Consider the following 19612-nt stretch of genomic DNA (forward strand, 5'->3'; position numbering starts at 1 on the left):
GGAAACCAAAGGCCAGACAGGAACAGATCTTAGAACGTGATTCTATGATCAGAAGAAGGGAGTCATGATTGGGGCCTGAACGGGGAGGGCCAGAAGGGCAGATTGCAGTGTCTGGCAGGAGGCCTGGAGGTCCCTGCACCTGCCAGTGATGCCAAGGGTTTGGGGGCTGGAAGGGAGAAGTAGCGATCACCCTGCACAGATTGATACCCAGGACGTAGACCCACCCAGGGTGGAGGTGGCAAGTGTCAGTTCAGTTCAGTCACTCAGTCGTGTCTGACTCTTTACAACCCCATGAATTGCAGCACGCCAGGCCTCTCTGTCCATCACCAACTCCCGGAGTCTACCCAAACCCATGTCCATCAAGTCGGTGATGCCATCCAACCATCTCATCCTCTGTCGTCCCCTTCTCCTCCTTGCCAAATCTAGAGACCAGAACATTTATGGGAAGGCCCCCGGGGAGGAGGGCAGTGAGGTTTGAGTAGGTGAAATTCTGACCACAGTCACTAAGAGTCTTTTTGTTAAATAAAAGAGGACAGCTGCCAAGAATAGGGGAGGATGGAAGATCTGGGAGGGCTTCCTGGGGGAGGTGGAAACTGCAGCCCGTTTTTCTCTTCTAAAACAAATCACTGGGCTCCTCATGGGCAAGTGCCTTTCAGAGGTCAGAAGCCACCCTCAGCCCCAATTGGCATCCAAATGGATCCTAGCTTTCTTCTCAAATCAGGTGCATACAAGGTGGCCAATAGGTGGCGCTTTTGCCTCCACAAAATTAATGAGGGGAGACCGGGAGAGACCCGGGATTCAAGGAGAGGGGAGAGAGAAGGGGAGTGTTCAAGAGGGAGGAAGGGGAAAACTGAAAGAAAAAGGAAACCAGAACCGGTCACTTGGCTTGGGAAAGTAGCTTTCAATATCAGGACTGTGGGTGTGAGGTGGGGGGACACGGATATTGGGATGAGGAATTTTATTGGTGTCTGGGGCTTTCCATCCAAGCTTCCATCTCCACTGGCCTCTCTCAGAGGAAGAGAATGACTTTGGAGTCAGGAGGACCTGAAGTCCAGTTCTGAGTCAGCCACTTTGCAGCTTTGACCTGGGTAAGTCATTTAACCTTTATGAGCCTTAATTTCATCATCTATTAAGTGGAGCTAAGAATTCTAACAGGCTTCCCTGGTGGCTCAGATGGTAAAGAATTCTAATAATGCCATCCTGCATTCCCAGAATAAACTGTATTTGCTTGATTGTGCATTTTTATAATACACTACTGGCTTCAATTTGGCGATATTTCATTAAGGAACTCTGCTTCTTTCATATGTGAGAATAGCTATAGTTTGCATGTTCACTGCTTATCAGTTTTTGATAACATTAAGTAGATAGAATTGAGATGACTTCCATTCTTCCTGTGTTATGGAACAACTTATATAACTATAAAAATAGGTTCCTTAATGATTTGAAAGAACTCACTGCTAATACTGGCTAGCCTAAGTGCTTTCTGGTGGGAGCAGTGGGGGAATGGTGTCTGGCAATGTTTTCTCTTTTCTACTGTATTGATACTTCTGTTGTTTGTTTTAGTCACTAAGTTGTGTCCAACTTTTTTTGAGACCCCATGGACTGTAGCCCGCCAGGCTCCCTTGTCCATAGGATTTCCCAGGCAAGAATACTGGAGTAGGTTGCTATTTCCTTCTTCAGGAGATCATCCCAACCCACAGGTCAAACCCACCTCTCCTGCTAGGCAGGTGGATTTTTTTTTAACCACAGAGCTACCAGGGAAGCCCCTATTAAGATTAGTTACTCCTTAAATTAGTCAAATGAAACCAGATTGTCTACTAGTCAAATGCCCACGTCCCTCAAAGTTTCAGAGTGGGCATGTGACGTGAAAGTCACTCAGTCGTGTCTGACTCTTTGCGACCCCATGACACAGTCCATGGAATTCTCCAGACCAGAACACTGGAGTGGGTAGCCTTTCCCTTCTCCAGGGGATCTTCCCAACCCAGAAATCGAACGGGTTCCCTTACGGGGGCAGGCGGATTCTTTACCAACTGAGCTATCATGGAGTGGGCATGGGGCTGCGATTAAATGGGAAAGTGTGTAACCTCCATGGAATAAGATGGTTTTAGCCAATGGCTGATTGTTTCTATACCTTTGTACTACTTTTCTCTACCACCACCATTACTGCTACCAAGCCACCATCCTTTCCTGCCTGGATACTGCAGTAGCGTTTTAATTGGTCTCCCTACCCCACCCCAGTTCCCCTCTAACAGCATATTTGGGGCTGTGAAATTTCCTTTCAGACTTTTCCTTTGACTGCATTGTATGGATTTTAATATGTACCATTCTCACCTTTATGATTTTATAGTCTGTAACTATAATTTTCTTCTAATTTTAGAGTTACTTAGACCTTCCTTAGACTCAAATCTTCACGTGCTTGTTTCAAAATCTGGTCCAAGAACGTATACAATCACAAATTTATGAACATTTTTTAATGTTATGTTTTCATTTCAATAGTAATCGTAAACACATTCATTTAAGCATATTGTGGATCACTTAAATGACCTCCTGATATCATAGGTATCAGAAACTTGTATTTAGAGTCTTCATTTGCATTTATTATCAAGGAGTTCTTTAATCTTGAGATAAGGTAAAAATGATGTAGCCTTGATAAATAAGTGCAGTGTTCGGGCCTGTTGGTGACATGGCTACGTGAAGGAATGCTTGCACTTCATTCAGAAGCAAAAAAATAGTGGATGGATTTAGCCATCACACGGCTCAAGGCACATCAAACCCAAAGACCTACAGTGGGGCAGTCACGGTCACATTCACAGTACAAGTGTTTCATTTCAGCAAAACAATGCCTTTTTTTTACATTTGATTAATGTAATGAATTTGAATTTTTATTTTGTAGCTCTGTTTGAATTTAATTTATTAAAATACTTCGATTTACAGTTATATAAGAGATACAAGTTTAAGGAATTTATACGTGCTTGTACTAAATGACACTATAATAAAAAATTATAATAAATTCTGGGGGCCCACAGAGCTTTTTTCCTTTAGGAGGAGACCACTTTAGCCTCCTGTATCCTGCAAAATCCTCCCCCTACCTCATACTTCTAGGTATTTCCCATGGGCTTAAAACCAGCCAAGCCAGTCCCTAGCAGTAGAGGGTTCTCCATGTAGCCCATTTTTTCTTCTGCCTTCCCAGATGAAGCACAACCCTGAAGATTACCTGAAGGAGCTTCTCTACTGACCTGTGTCCCTGCCAAGGATGTCCCTTGCCAAGGATGTCCCTTTCCTAGGTACTCAATTTTCTATGTGCCAGGGTGACAGTGGCCACTTTCTTGAGCTGAATCCCACAGGCCCTCGAAGCACTCTAAGCAGCTCAGCACCATCGTGGGCCCAAAGTCATTCTTCCTGGGGGTTCCAAATTCCCCAAGTCGGGAAGCAGCCCCTCTCAGCTCACCTATGAGTAACTCCTTATTCCTATAAGGAACTCAGAACCGTTCCCCTAGCTTAACTCTCCTACCCAAACAAGCATCCTCATTTGTATAACACTGAGCCTCCTTCCAAGTTTCCCAGTAGGTACGTAGGGTAGGCGGGAAGTGTGTACTGAACCAAGGAAACAGCCTCCCATCCCCCTTGTTCTCAACCACCCCTAAATAAAGTCTACAGAACACAGCTTTGACACAATCATTTAATTGTCAAAGTGCACACTTAGCTTCTCATGCTAAAATAATTATCTTAATTTCAGATAATGTAAAATTTTACCCCAAATTGACCTCGACTGAAACAAAGAAATAAACCAAAAGGGAAGATTGGAATCCTGGGAGCACAGGATCCAACACAGGACAGAGATGGAGGGAATTCCAAGGAAAACAGTAAAGGGAAATCTCAGGGCCACATCTGGGCAGCAGACAAGGAGCACAATCATCCCAGTCTGAAGCCGGAGGACAGAAGGCTCTGGGAGAGATGCCCCTGGGAAAGGAAAAACACGACCAAAAGAGATGACAGGTTTCCTGATAAGTTTGACTTCATGAAAAACTGTGCTATTGGAAGATATGGGAAGAAGGTTTAGCCACAGGTATAAAGCTAAGCAAATGAAAACAAAAATAAGGCAATAACTCCAGGAAAATTCAAAGTTGCACCAAAAAAAAAAAAGAGAAAGTGTAGTCATGGTACACTAGCAACTTCTTGGAGAACAAAATTTATATGTCAATAGTCACGTAAAACGGCTTCCTTGTTGACTCAGTGGTAAAGAATTTGCCTGCTAATGCAGGAGATGCAGGTTCAGTCCCTGGGTTGGGAAGATCCCCTGGAGAAGGAAATGGAAACCCACTCCAGTATACTTTCTTGGAGAATCCCATGGACAGTGGAACCTGATGAGCTATAGTCCATGGGGTCACAAAAAGTCAATCACAACTTAGTAACTAAACAAGAAGAAGAAGAAGTAATGTAAATCCTAGAAACTAATTTAACCAACATTGGTAATTTCAGGTGGAGTTGGGAAGAGATAGAGACTTAGAGGTAAATAATCATCTATCATAATAGGAAGTTAATCATTTCTGTTTTAAGAGAGAATAGTATAAGCATGGAAATAGGAAAAGTAGATCCAAAAGAGACAAATATGAACTGAAAATAGGTGCTTCTAAGAAACAAAGCACAGGTCCTAAGGTCTTTGATTGCTATTTGACTTGTTAGGTTATATGATTGTTTCAGTTTAATAAAAACAAAACTCAAGTGTTAAAAAATGTACCTTATGAGTAAAGATGATATCAAGTTTTCTATAAGAATGAAGGGGTAAGTATTTGCTTAACATTTCTGAAGACTATTCAAATTATTTCCTCCAAAAAGAGGGTAGAGGAAATAATATTGAAATCTCACTTCTAGGGGAAAAAAAAAAAGTGTTCGATGCTTTAAAGACAGAATTGAATTAGGGCTTTTGCTTTGTTTTTTCAACACTTTCCAAAGTGTCAAGATTCTTAGGATGCTCTATGACATGTAGCTTTCCAGACAATGAACTCTGTAAGGGCATAAACACTCTTGTGTTTGTATCCCTGTTGGTCTCAGAGCCCAGCACAAGGTCTGGCACACAGTCAGCCCTCCATGATGTTGAATAAAGGAAAATTAAAGAAGCATTTTTAAAATAAAATCTTTCCGACTTTCTAGTTCAGTATTTACCTTTCTGGTATTTCCATGCAGACATTTCTCATCTCGTCCCCACTATTTCAAGATCTCAGGGACAGAGACTTGTATGACAAACAAGATTTGAATTCAGAATTCAAGAAGCACTTCCCGACTTCAGCCAAGTAAGGATCCTCTTCTTCCTGTCCGTGGAAATTTCTTCGATTTGGAAGGAATTTATCATGAAGTTCTGTGAGGCAGGAGGAGGGACTGTAACACCATTTGGAGTAGAAGCAAGTATGCATTTGATCTCTGCGGAGCTCTATTCCTTAGAGCACTGGGGGCGGGCTCTTCCCTACCTGCTTGGCTGCAGGGAGGGGCAGTTTTCTCATTGGACCAGTGGGGACTTAGTCTCCACCTCCACATCTTTCAGCTCTACTGCAGATCAGTTCGAGGGCGGCAAGTGAGAATGGGTAAGAAGGTGCCAAAGTACTGTCAGCCCAATCATTATTCAGTAAGTCAGGCACAATATTAGACACTAGGGATTCATTCATTCAGTCAGTCATCAAATATTAAGTGAAGGGCTGTTATGCATCAGGCAAATTAGATCTGACTTGCCCAAAGGGGTTAATGGCTGAGGGAGCGGGGTCTATCCAGAGCATTTCATACCAGACTGTGCATACCTACTGCCCTACCTCTAAAGAGGGCCTTCCCTGCCTTCTCGGATTTCCTGAACCTTTCCCCTCTATGAGCTGCTTACTCTCTGTGCTCACCCTCCATCACTGCTCCCAGAGCTTTAAACTCTTGTATCAGGCACGTCCAACATGCAAATCACGTTCACCCTTGGCTCAGACACACTGATCCCCTCCCCTGCCCTTCCCCACACCTAATTCAGGCCCTAATAGACTGAGAGCCCTGGGGGCAAGGGAGCTTCGAAAAGCCTGATGCTTAGCGTTTGGATCAGCACCAGAAAGCAGGATAGGGTCAAAGGCCAACTCCCTCCCTCTCCTGCAACTTCCGAGTTCTCAGTGCTGCCCTGTCCTTGGTGCTGGGGACAGTCATGAATCAGCTCAAGTCCCTGCTGCTCCAGCTCCCATTTCAGCAGGGGAGTTAAGATGGGGTGCAGAATCCAGCTCCAGAAGTTCAGCAGGGCATGTATGGTTCTGCAGCCCGGTCCCACTCCTTAAAGTAAGGAGTAGCTTTTTAAACTGAGCCCCAGCCTTGGCACAGTGCCTTTACTTCAGAATACTGTGCATGCTAATCACCCTGGAATTTTGTTAAATTGTGGAAACCGATGATTCAGTGGATCTAAGTTAAGATTTTGGATTTCTAACAAGCTCCCAGGTACCTGGATCACAGTTTGAATGGAAGGCTCTAGGGCACTTGTCTCATTTCTCTGAGAACTGATTGATAATGTCTCTTCCCCACTGATCCATAAGCTCAAAGCATGGATCTTGCCCATTTGTTTAGTGATATATTCCCAGTGCTTGGCACATTCAGTGAGTGCTTTTTGGAGGAATAGCCACTGCTCCCTTATGCATGGGAGCTGGGAATAATCCCACACAACAGACAAACCAACTGGCCAAATACACTCACGTGCATGCCCCATCTCTACCAGCTTCTGCAGCAGGTGATGGATGGCATTTCACCAGGCCTACTATGTCCACAGCTATGGTTGAACCACATCCTAATCCTACTTCATGAACCTTTGCCTGGTAACTCACAAGGGGCTCACCCCCTGTGGCAACCCAAGATCCTGAACAGAACTCCCCTACTGTCTCCCCAGACCGCTCCCCCAAGTCACCAGCCAGCACACCAAGCCCAGAGGCAAGTTTCTTCTTTTTAATTAAACTAGTTTTAATTAAAAATAATAATAATCTAGTAAGTCTCAAGTTTTTCAGATGATGGGGCAGCCCACTAACTCCTCCTGAAGTCAAGGAGCCCTTGGTGTTGCTTGTCTCAGAAATGAAGAGCTGTCCTGGGGTCTGGAGGAGCTCAGCCAGGTTCCAGTCTGTGTCAAAAGGGAGTGCTCTCTCAGTAGGAAACAGAACGGACAGGTAAGTGGGAGTGGGGGACAAGCTTGTGGGGGGAATAAAGGGACAACAGCCAGGGAGTCACAGACCTAGGAGTCTGGCCTCTGATGTGTTATTAAAAAAAAAAAAAAAACACCCAAGGGAGGTTAAAGACCAGTTGGGAGGCGGTTTGAGATCGAAGGTCTGACTTCCAAAGGCTTGAAATTCACGAGAAATTCGAGATGGGGGCTCACAGGTGGTGCTCCAGGATCCCCAGACATGGGACCCAAAATAGTGCAGGGGTCGGGGGCGTGCACAGATGAGGGCTCACAGTGGAGGGAGAAGAAAAGCGGGCCTTACAATTCGGGATGGGAGATGGGGGGTTAAGTCCAGTGGAGAGATGGTGCGAGGTTCCCCAGGGATGAGGGACAGCGTGGGTGAAACAGGTGTGCTCAGTCCACGAGGCAGAGCTGGGGAGCTCCGAGGTGCGCTCTAAGAGATGGGGGCTCCCAGGCAGCGCCCCGTCCTGGGGAAGAGGGGCCTGGGCCGCCCCCACGCCGTCCCCCGCCAGTGGGAAGGGGGCTCACAGGTAGCGCTCCAGCCCAGGCGCGTAGCCCGGCGGCCGCAGGTAGGCCTCCCCCGGGCCGAGGGGGCCGAGCGCGGTTCCCGGCCCTGCCAAGGCCAGCAGCGGCTCGGCGGGCAGCGGGCCGGGGCCGGGGCGCGTCGCGGGCAGCCCCAGGCGGTCGGGCGGTGGGGAGTAGAGCGGCGGGGAGGCGGTGCAGGGCGAGAAGGCGGCGTCGGGGGCCGCGCAGCAGGGCGGCTCAGGGGCGCCCAGCCCCGCCAGCTCGGGCGGCAGGCTCACCAGGCTGTCGACGCTGAAGAGGCGCGCGGGCGGCGCGGAGCCGGGGGCGGCGGGGGGCGGCGGCGCGAGCAGCGCAGGCCCGGGGCCGGGCGCGTAAGGCGCGTAGGGGAAGGGCGGTGGGCCGGCGGCCGGCGGCGGGGCCGGAAGCACGGGCAGCTCGGCGCGCTTGAAGCGCTTGCGGCGCCGCAGGAAGCTGCCGTTGTCGAACATGTCGGCAGCCGCCGGGTCGAGCGTCCAGTAGTTGCCCTTGCCCGGGTTGCCCGGTTCGCGGGGCACCTTGACGAAGCAGTCGTTGAGCGTGAGGTTGTGGCGGATGCTGTTCTGCCACTTGCGCGGGCTATCGCGGTAGAAGGCGAAGCGCTCGGTGATGAAGCGGTAGATGGCGGCCAGCGTGAGGCGGCGGCCCGGGGCGTGCGCCAGCGCCATGGCGATGAGCGCGATGTATGAGTAAGGCGGCTTTCCGCGCTGCAGGGGCCGCCGCCGGCGGCGGCCCGGGCCGGGCGCCGGCGCGGGCTCCGGCTCCCCGCGACCCGCCGTCGCCTCCTCGGGCTCCGGCCCGGGCTCGGCTCCGGCGAGCGGCGACGGCGGCGGCCCCGACGGCGTGACCGAGGGCGGGGCCGGAAAGCCCGAGAAAGCTGCGGGCGGCTCCATGTCGCTGCGCCCAGTCATGGGAATACGGCGGGCTCTCCGCGCTCTCGGAGAGAGCCGGGCCGCTGACCTGCCTTATATGGACACGGTCCCCTCCCTCTGTGCCCCCAGCCAGGGGCGAGGGCTCGGACCTTCTCTGCTGGCCAGCGCCTCCCCCTCTAATTTGCCTTCCCAATCCTCTTTCAAGGCTGACAGTTCTCTCCCCCATCCCCAGCCTTTCACCCCTCCCTTGGCTTCGTCCCTTTGGGTCAGTCTTTCCCAGACCCAGCCTCATCCCTTCTCCATCTCCATTGGGTCAGCCCCTGGCCCAAGCCCCATCACACCAGACTCAGTCAGCCACCTTCCCTTTCCACTCTTCCTTCAACCTCTACCCCTTTGGGTCAATGCCAATCACAAATCCATCCATTCAGAGCACTCTCTGGCCCCCCTCCCCATCCTACTTCTCTCAGCTAAGTCCTGTCCCCTCCATCCTTCTCTCCTAGTACCCCTCCTCGTCCTTCCAATCCCAGCTGGGGCAGAGATGAGAGCTGCCCAGAGCCAACTTGCCAACCCTCAGCATCCTGATGCTGTGCTGGTCAAAGAGGTGTCAAACCCACCCCAGGACATTAGACAATGGAGAAAGGTAGGTTGGGGGGAAGGGAAGAGCAGGAGGCAGGCTTTGTCAGGGGAGGATATTTCCTGGCTCCAGGGTTAGCATCTCCTCTCTCTGCTATCTCCCTGACAACCTTGTCCCATCCAGGCTGGTATCCTTTGAAAAAACAAAATCGTGAAAAGTGATCCAGCTAGCAGATTTGGGAACCGGAGAACTGATTACTTTAAATCAAGAGTCCCCTAGAAAATCTGTAATTTGGAATTGCCTTTTGGCTGCCTCTTCTCCACGCATCTTCTGTTCTAGAAAAAAGGATCCCTTTTTCACACCCTCATGTCATGCACCCTGGGAAGATGCACAGAACACAGCCGCACAGCCCAAAGTTCCAAGAAGCAGTTACTGGCTCAAAGAGAGACCCCTCCAAGTGCTTCCACAGACTGGAAATCTGAGAGAGCTGCTTACTGGCCCAGAAATGCCAGACTCATATCTCACTGGGGAATGTTCTGGCGGGGTGCGTGCATGCTAAGTCTCTTCAGTTGTGTCTGACTCTTTGGGACCCCTTGGACTGTAGCCCACCAGGCTCTGCTGTCCGTAGGATTCTCCAGGCAAGAATTCTGGAGTGGGTTGCCGTGCCCTCCTCCGGGGGATCTTCCGGACCCAGGAACTGAACTCAGGTCTCTTGTGTCTCCTGTTTTGGCAGGCGAGTTCTTTACCACTAGTGCCATCTGGAAAGCTCCAGAAATGCCAGACTCACAGCTCACTGGGGAAGGTGGTGATGAGGAGGTCCCTTATTCTTTATTAAAATCTATCTCTAGGAAATACCACCATCCACCACACTGTTCAAAAGAGATGCAACCCTGAGCCTGTTTCAGGAAACTTTTCCAAAGTGACAGGAAAGCCAGACCTGGCTTGGAGGGAACTAAGGGATGAAAGAGCCCTGTCTTAAAGAGGCTTGTCTCTCCTGGAGATAGGCAAGTTCAAGGGAGCAGGGCTGAGAGTAGGTAAGACTACTGAAGTGGCCCAAATTTAAGGGAGTGCTCACTCTCAGGGTGATACAAGTGCAGGGTCAGCATTTGAGAGCCAGTTCCTCCTTAAATTTGGAGCCCTAGGTATCTCACCCCAGTTCTGGCTGATGTGGAGTGCCCCTGGGTACAGATGATCAAAGCTAGCTACAGCAGCCAGAGGGCCTAGGGCTTCAAATTCCAAACTCAAAGCTCAATAGCCCACTCTCCCAGCTCCAGTCTCAGCAGATAATATAACAGCCACCATTACTGAGCATTGTATATGTGGTAAACACATACATTAGCTCACTTAAATGTGAATACCTTGTGAGGGCATACTGTTATTATCGCTGTTTTGCAGATAAGGAAACTAAGGCTTTGAGAGGTTAAAAGACTTGCCTGACTTCATGTAGCTAGTAAGTGGCAGGTGGGATTAAACCCAGAGTTCAGTACACCAGCACACCATCATACCATGATATTTTAAAGCTGAGACTATTGAAATAATTTACTCTAGAGTCCTTCCAGCTCTCACAACTTCTGCAAAATTGGTGCCTAGCCTCTCTCTCCTGACCTTCCAAGTCAGCATATCCAAGTGTCCATTTGACATGGCCCTCAACCCAGTGCACCCCAGCTCCATCTTCCTCCCCATCCTGCAGTCCAAATCTCAGTCAATGGACCCCTTGCCCCTTACCACCCAGATCGGAAATATTGGGCATCATCTCAGGCTCCTCCCTCCCCCATCACTCCCCACATCTCAGCAATCCGCAAGTCCTGTCAATTCCACATGGATCCAAATCCGTCCTTCCTTCAGTTCTCCTGGCCTCAGTTTCACCCACATCATTGATCGAGCACTTCTGTGCTAGGTCCTTTGCCAGTGCTCAGGGGAGACAGAGTGAAGAGATGGGCACCCAGACAACTACCAACCATTCAGAGAGAGACAGGCAGAGAGGACGGAGAAGCAGCGAGGAAGGAGAAGATGACACTCTAGAGGAGACAACCACCCTCCCACCACAAGTGAAGAGTCAGCCTGGTTTACACATGAAGAGACCCCCACCTCAGTCCCCTCTCCACCTTGCATTCTACTGCCTGGCACAGGCCTTGGGAGCATAAGATGGTGCAGTCACAGTGAACAGCTCACCAAAGAGGAAGGCAAGACAAGCAGCTGCAGCAGCAGGTAGCCTGGCTCCAAGAGCCGAGTGTCCAGGGCCAATTGCTCATTTGAGCCTCAGTTTTCTCACCTGCCAAAGAGGGACAAGAATGGACCCTCTCAGTGTTATGAGATTCAAATGAGGTCGTGTATGAAAGTGCCTGGCCACACTGGCACCTGGTAATAGACTTTTCAAATAAGAGATTTCTTTTCTACTACACACCTGGCATTTCTGGTATTAAACCAGGAAGGGAAGGAGAGAGGCAGAGGCACAGAAATGATTTCAGCACCTGCATGTATTCAGCCAGGTGCAGCAGAATGCTGCAGCTATTCTCAGGCAAGAAACCAGAGCCACTGTCTTTCTCCCCTTCCCTTAGGGCTAAAGCCCCCCTCCAAAGACCCCTTCCACAGCCTCCGGGGGTCGGGAGTGGGTTGCAAGAGAATGAATCTTATTACCTCCCATGGCAGACTGAAATTTTCTTGTACTGTCAATTTTCCAGTCCATGTATAGAGTCTGGGACGTAGTGTATGTTCAGTAAATGATACTGAATGTGTGCTTGGCTATGCTACTCTTGGGGAGAGTGGGGGCAGGGAGCTGGGCCAAAGGGGTGAGAACCCAGAATTTTCCAGTTCTCTGTGTCTGCCTGGCCCCCTCCTTTGGGCCTGCTTCCCGGAGCCAAGCAGGCCGGTGTCAGGGGGTGGCCCAAGGGCTAATCCTTGTTTTCAGCGTGGCTGGGCCCTCTTTTCACAGGCCCTGGGCCGGACGGGATGCGGCTGAGCATCCGGGCATAAGATGGCCAGTGAAGGCGGCCCCTTTCTCATGGGCCTGGATTCCAGGCGGCCCAGCGTCTGAGTGGAGCCCCTGGGGCGGGAGGAACACAGTGGCTGGGCTGGGCAGGCCTTTGTCTGACCATGCTGGGTGGATATTCAGGCTGGCAGGAGGGATTAATGGCCAGGGATTGGCCCTGGGGCCGGCCTTCCCACTGCCCTTTAGAGGCCAAAGGCCCAGGTCAGGGCACACAGTGTTGATGGCTCCCTAGATAGGAATGGAAATTCCCACCCTGTCCAAAGTTGTTAGCATCAGCCCCCAAGGCTCCCTGCCCCCAGCCCCACCTCTGCAGAGGCACCATGAGCCAAGAGGGGCTTCGAGGCAAGGAGCAGAAGGTGGGGGCCAGAGCTTCCCAGCCACTCTGTCTGGGAGAGAGGGCTGAGGCTGAACGTTATCTTGGGTCCTTGTCCCAAGATTCACAGCCACCCTAGGAGGACCCCCAAATGGCCCTCCAGAGCTCTGGAGAGAAAGAGCTATGTTAACCCAGTGAGGGTCCAAAGGACCAGCCTGAGCTGTCACTAGGCCCTGAAAGGCTTCCTAGAATATTCTTCAAATACCCTAGTTTGACGGAGAAGGCACTGGCAACCCACTTCAGTACTCTTGCCTGGAAAATCCCATGGATGGCAGAGCCTGGTAGGCTGCGGTCCATGGGGTTGCTAAGAGTTGGACATAACTAAGCGATTTCACTTTCACTTTTCACTTTCATGCATTGGAGAAGGAAATGGCAACCCACTCCAGTGTTCTTGCCTGGAGAATCCCAGGGACGGGGGAGCCTGGTGGGCTGCCATCTATGGGGTTGCACAGAGTCAGACACAACTGAAGTGACTTAGCAGCAGCAGCAGCAGCAGCACCCTAGTTTGAGACCACTCTAGGGTCATTTATTCTGTCACAGCTGCCACAGAACCCATAGCCCAGAGGCTGAGAAGGGGCTTAGGAACTCAAGGAATTCTCTGAGACACTCCCACCCCAGCCCTGACACCCAGGGATCCCAAGGGCTGCTTCAGGGCCTCCTCCCTCTTACCTCTAAGACCAGAGCTGCCCAAGATACTGCTCCTCCCTCAGAAGTCAGTGGGAGAGAGTTGCAGCCTGGCAAAGGGGCATATTGGGTACCCAGTCTGGGATGGCCTTTTCTAACTAGGCTGCTCTTGAACCACGAGTGAAAGGAGCAGCCCCAACCTTACCCACAGAGCCTGACCTCTGCAACACCCTCTGGGCTGAGTGGCCTGCACCAGCCTCGGGAAATGGAACAGGGGCGGCAGGCCTGACTCTGGAGAGAGAGCATCAGAGAAGAACCCAGGAGGAGGCTGCCCCTCGTCGTGCGTCTTCATTCCTCAAGCACTCTCCAAGGACCTGTGTCTAGACTGTCCTAGGTGCTGGGTCAGGGATGAGTCAGACTATCCTCTGCCTTCACTATGCCCAGGAGAGGGCAGCCATGCAGCCACTGCCCATACAGGGTGGTCAGTGTATGATGCGGGCAGAGAAGGGATGGTAGGGGCACAGAAAATGGAGCCCACCCAGCCTGGCAAAGCCAGAAGGCTTCCTGGAGAGGGTTGAAGTCCAGCTGCAGGGGGGCAGGCCCAGGCTGGATGAGGGCTCATTCTCTATGCCCCCACCTCATCTCGTCACTGCACTTACTGAATTTCCATGTGTCTGGCTCTCGCATTAAGGGTACCGTGTCTCACTCATATTTGAATCCCTGGCACTTAGTACAGTGCCTGGTACAAGTTGAGAGTGGGTAAATGTGAATCAGATGGACAGAAGGATGGCTAAGTACTGGGACAAGAAAATCACGGGTGCAAAGACAAGAGAATATAGTCCATTCTGGGAAGTGCAAGACTTTCAGTATTTTTCTACTAAAAATGAGATGAGCTCAATATCCATGACAACCTAATTGGGCAAAGAATTTGCAAAAGAATAGATACGTGTATATGTATAACGGAATCACTTTGTTGTATACCTGAAACTAACACAATATTGTTAATCAACTGTGTGCTCCAATATAAAATAAAAAGTTTAAAAAATTAGATGAGCTAAATACCTGTAGAATTCTTAGGACACTGCCTGACACATATCAATACTGCTTGTTAGCTATTTTAACTTTTTTAAATTATTATTTTCAATAAAGCTGTAATTATTTGCTTATTTTAGTGAAAACATTGAACTTTTGTTTTGAATACATGTATTAATAGAACATAGGTCTTGGTAAGTGGTGCCTGTGACTATAACAGTTTTTCTAAGATGAAGAATATATATTTTCTGACAAAATTTTGTGAAAAAGACAAAAGTTGTGAACCAAATAATAATAAATATTGTAAATCATATCAAAATAAGCACATCAACAATGTGATGAAAAAAAATCACTTGGTCTTTTAGTAAAAGTTTGTTACCTAAAAACATTATGAACTGTTTTTTGTTGTTACTATTATTGTTTACTGTGGCTAGTGTAGAGCATTGGGGTACTGAGATAGAGAAGGTAGGTAGAGTCAGATTATAGATGACTTTATTTGCCAGGCTTCAGAGATTACATCTTTCTAGAGACAACAGGAAGGCTTGGAATATTTTTCAGCAGGGGAGTGACAAGGTCAGATCCATTGTTGAGATCAGTGCGACAGTGGATGGACTGGCGAGGGAAGGGGCTGGCGGCTAAGACCAGGCAGCTAAGGCTGAGCATACGATGCTGAATCGAGGCTCCAGTTCGGGGGAAGCAGCAGACTCTTCATACCCACTCACTCCTCACCGGGGCAGAGGGGGCCTCCAGTGTCCATCTCAGAGAGTGCCTTAAACCCCAGCTTTGTCACACATCCAGGAACTGGCCGTCACCCTCTACTCCTCTCTCTCCCTCTCTGACCACCTCCACTCACCAAGATCCATTAGTTCTCTGAGGTTTGTCTCAAGCACTCTCTTCCCTTGTCCCTCTGTCTCAGTCCTCGTTAAGACCAACATCAGTCCCCACACTGCCGACTGCAGTGGCCTCCTGGCTGGGCTCCCTACCTCCCACTCAGATCCCTTCTATCCTCAGCAGCTAGAGAAGGGCCTCATCAGTTGAACATGGTAGGTGTCTCCCCATCAGCTCAAGAATCAGACCGAGTCCCTAACCTGGCTGGCGGCTGCCACACCACCTGACTCACCTGAGGTCCCACTGCCTATTTCTCCCCCGTCTCCCTGCGCTCTGTTTCCCCCTGAGCACACACGTGTTCTTTACAGACCCACTGTCAGCAAAGTGCCAGGTCCTCTCCCACTCTGAGCCTTTGTTAGCCGAAGTGAGCAAACCGCTTTGCCAGCTTGGCCACAAAGGTAGTCTCATTTACTTCTCCAGTCAGCCCCTTGATCTCCTAAGATCCTAATTAACAGGAAAGTCCATCTTTCCCTCTGAAAGATCCACCCAGCCTGCCCGGTGGACCCCTCCTTGTCCTCTGAGAACAGTTCACAGAAGATAGGGCTTCCCTGGTAGCTCAGCTGGTAAAGAATCTGCCTGCAATGCAGGAGACCATGGTTCGATTCCTGGGTCAGGCGGTTCTCCTGGAGAAGCGATAGGCTACCCGCTCCAGTATTCTTGGGGGCTTTCCTGGTGGTTCAGATGGTAAAGAATTTGCCTGCAATGCAGGAGACCTGGGTTCAGTCCCTGGGTTGGGAAGATCCCCAGGAGGAGGGCATGGCAACCCACTCCAGTATTTTTCGCTTGGAGAATCCCCATGCGGAAAGGAGCCTGGCAGGCTACAGTCCATGGGGTCGCAAAGAGTCAGACACCACTGAGCGATTAAGCACTAGCACACAGAAGAGAACCATTGCATCGTCCAGAAAATCTTCCCCAGTTTCTCCTTCCTTTCTCCTTCCGCAGACCCAAGGCCTGCCAGCGCCCCTGGCCCAGCTGAGCCTTCAGCACATGCTCTGCGTCTGTGTTCCTCTGTGCCCAGTTCATCCTTGGACCCTGTGCTAGGCCACAGAGCTGCCCAGCTCAGGGAGCTTTGCTGAGTGACTGACTGACTACCTCACTGAATGAATGAATGAATGAACAAACCACCACAAGTGTCTGGAATGGCAACAGATCCAGGTACCTGATTTCCAGCTAGCAACATGCCTCCTGCCCTTGCGGCCTCTCTGCTCAGCTTCGTGGCCCTGGGCTGAGACCCCCCACAAGATCCTTGCCTCGGCTGGGTCCAGACTTGATTCAGGCTTAGACTCAGACAGTGTCAGCTCAGCCCTGAGGGTGTAATTCCAGCCACTACTAAACCACACACCCGGCATCTGAAGTATGTTCCGTATCATTTGGGGCTGTCAGTGTTCTGCCATCCTCCTCACCCTCAATCTAAGCAGTCTCAGGGCTCTCATGCCTCCCTGCTTCTCATTTCCAGGGTAGCTGATGGGGAGCAGTGCTATCAGCCAGGCCAGTGGAGCCTGGGCTGGAAGAGAGCGTGTTAGACTCCACCGCTCATTTGCTATGTGAGCCTGAGCAAGTTGCACAACTCCTGTGGCCCATGTTAGACACATAAACCCCCAGGGCCTGAAGAGGATCTGGGCCAATGATTCCCAACCTAGAGGCCCTTTAGCTAAAACAAGGCATCTGGAAACCACGTGGCACCCTGTGCTGTCTGTAAAGAGGATGCACAATGTGTCTCACACACAAGTATGAATGTTTTGCAAATGGATGTGGAAGCTGCTGTGACTGAGAAATACCCACAGGGCAAAGCTTTGTAGTCGTTTTAATTTTTAATCCATCAGTGGATATTAAAAGCACAACTGCTATCATATGGGGCAGCAGAGAGGTATTTGTTAATCCCCATTCTTAAACTACCGCTTTAGTCCAATATGCCTTCTTCACAGTTTTGTATATTGAGGTCCAGGAAGGAAAGAGGCTTGCCTAAAGTCACAAAGCAAGTCAGTGCAAAGCCAAAAATGGAGCCTAGGTCTCTGACCCCCAACTCCTCCTTCTCTGCATTTATTCAACAGTATTTATTAGCACCTGCCTGTGTGGGACTCTACCCTTGGCACCAGGGAGCCAGTGATGGAGACCCGCCATCCTAGCCTCAGGCACTGACATTCTGTCAGGGAGAGGTGACGCTGAACAAAGATTTTATCCTAACTCCTCAAAGGAGCCTGGGAGGACTGGAATCAGGAAGTGATGTGATAAGATTCCTGTCGCCTAGTAACCACTGCATTTGCAATGTGGATGATAGACCGGAAGGGTTTTATCATTTAGGATATTATTTAGGATGTTTTGGGCTACAGGTACAGAAAAACTCAACTCAGAGTGATCTAGGCTGTAGGGAAATATGTTTTCTCCCTAACAAGGTCAGAGGTAGGATGCAGCTAGGGCTCTGGCTCTCCTCTGTGATTCTCTTGGCTCTGCTCTCCCTCATGGGTTGGCTTCATTATCAGGCTGGTGATTGGATAATTACAGCACCCAGAACTACAGCAGTGATTTGCAAGTATCCTATGCCTCTTTCTTAGGAGAGGAAAGCTCCCCTCCCCATACCCCAGTGTTTCCTCAGCTCTCATTGCCCAGAATTGGATCACTTCCCCACTCCTAAAACAATCACCGGAAGAGAGGAATGCATTACAGGTTTGACTAGGACTAATCTGTACCTAGGTGGTGCTAGTTGTGAAGAACCCACCTGCCACTGTAGAAGATATAAGAGACATAGGTTTGATCCCTGAGTCGGGAATATCCCCTGGAGGAGGGCATGGCAACCCACTCCAGTATTCTTGCCTGGAGAATCCCATGGACAGAGGAGCCCTGTGGGCTACAGTCCATAGAGTCACAAAGAGTCGGACTTGACCGAGGCTCCTTAGCATGCATGTGTGCAATCAGAACCTACCCACCTCCAGAACGGGGAATGAGTCACTTTTCTATGAACAGGGTTGCTGTGGGGAAGAAAGTGGATACTGAAAACAGATTCCCTTAGGAAGGAGGGAAGGACAAAGACTGATATAAAGAGAGAAGCAAGAAGGCTGGAAGCCCAGCCTCGAGTCCACTGAATAGAGCAGCTTCCATACGGCACTCGCCTCGTTGCGTCATACAAGACACTCACAGATGTCTGCTTACCCACCAGGCTCTCAGCTCCTTGAAGGCAAGGCCTAGGATTCAACCTCTTGTGGATCCAGGCACTGGAATCACCAGAAAGGAAGAGGAGTGGTTATAAAAGCCAGTGTATTCCAATAGCAGGAAGCACAGGCTCCCATCTGAGAAGAGCCCCAAGCAGGGACCAGGGAAGATCACCGGGCTGGGTGAGCTGGGGCCCTCACCTTGGCCTCCCTGAGCCTCGGTTTCTCCTTTAGAGACCTGGAAGAGGCTGTTCTTGCTCTTTAGCCACACTCAGCTCCCACAGTCTTCCATCTCTATCACCACGGATGAGCCAGTGGGTGGGGGATGAGTGAGGAGGGCTTAAGCAAAAGGAGAAGAGGGAGACGGCAGGTGAAAAGACTAGAACTGGAGTGCTGGAGCCGGTTGACCAGCTGGTGAGGTTAGTGAACCTCCTCCCAGCACTGCCCTCAGCGACATGTTGGTAGTTTGAAATCGGCCACAGTGGGAGGTTTTGCACCAGAAATTGGCAAATGCTACAAATCAGAACCTACTCCCCTCTATTTTGAGCCTCCCACACATACCCCAAATCCAGCTGTTAAACATTCACCAGCCCACCACTTGGCAAAGCTCCAGTGATTAAAATAACAAAGCTCAGATAAGGCTGAGACTCTCCTTTGTGGCTCTCAGGGGGCTCCAGGAGGGAGGGCCTAGAGGGCAGGGCCCCGGGAGCGGGTAAGGAACAGGCATTGACCTGTGGTCTCTCTGGGAGCCGTTATCTCACACTCCTGGAACCCTGTGTCTGTGTCCAGCACTAAGCCAAGAGTCTTACAGGACAGCCCTAACACAGTAGGTCTGTGAACCAGGCCTGACCACTGCCATCATTCTATCCTGAGTTCCAATACTCAGTTCATACTATTTGATTCAGTAATTCCTGTGCTAGGAATTCACGAGGGATGTGCTCAACAAGTCATGTTTATTCAAGGGTGGTCATTCACTATGTTATTTATAATAGGGGAAAATTTGAACCTACTGTCTTGCAGTAGGTTGGGTCTATTCCTGAAAACATTGGGCAAGTAGTGAAAGAACATTTTGAGGACTTTCTAATGACATGAGGAAATATTTATGATATAATGTTAACTATAAAAAACAGCAAGTAAAAATTACATAGTACAGTACCAATGTTTGTGTATGTGTATATACATGGAAAAAGAATGGGAAGAAAATGCACCACAATATCAAAAGCTTTATCTCTAGATGATAGATTGAGGTGCTTTTTTTCTAATTTTTTAGAAATTAAAACTATAAACATTATTTGCCAAGTTGTGCTCTTAAGACATATGCATTTTGCTGTGTTTATGTGTGGTAATGCTTCAGTAAAAAGTTTTTTAAATTTCTA

General features: G+C 49.7%; 1 protein-coding gene and 1 long non-coding RNA gene across 2 annotated transcripts; one reads left to right on the forward strand and one right to left on the reverse strand.

Moving 5' to 3' along the window:
* Nucleotides 1-6929: 6929 nt before the first annotated feature.
* On the reverse strand, nucleotides 6930-8649 carry FOXE3 (forkhead box E3). Its single transcript, XM_081492816.1, has one exon. It carries the CDS (start codon nucleotides 8647-8649, stop codon nucleotides 7702-7704), a length of 948 nt encoding a protein of 315 aa, XP_081348942.1. The 3' UTR covers nucleotides 6930-7701.
* Nucleotides 7070-14590, forward strand: LOC145507053 (uncharacterized). The gene is made up of 3 exons (XR_014054526.1): nucleotides 7070-7163; nucleotides 9111-9250; nucleotides 13333-14590. It is a non-coding gene; the product is annotated as an uncharacterized LOC145507053 (long non-coding RNA).
* Nucleotides 14591-19612: the final 5022 nt, after the last annotated feature.

This window comes from Giraffa tippelskirchi, chromosome 5, assembly GCF_054371585.1.
Source record: "Giraffa tippelskirchi isolate mGirTip1 chromosome 5, T2T-mGirTip1v1.2.pri, whole genome shotgun sequence".
NCBI classification, from domain to species: domain Eukaryota; kingdom Metazoa; phylum Chordata; class Mammalia; order Artiodactyla; family Giraffidae; genus Giraffa; species Giraffa tippelskirchi.

Bases quoted from the DNA above. Each gene is read 5' to 3' on its own strand.
- FOXE3 (XM_081492816.1), bottom strand. From the start codon at position 8,649: ATGACTGGGCGCAGCGACATGGAGCCGCCCGCAGCTTTCTCGGGCTTT.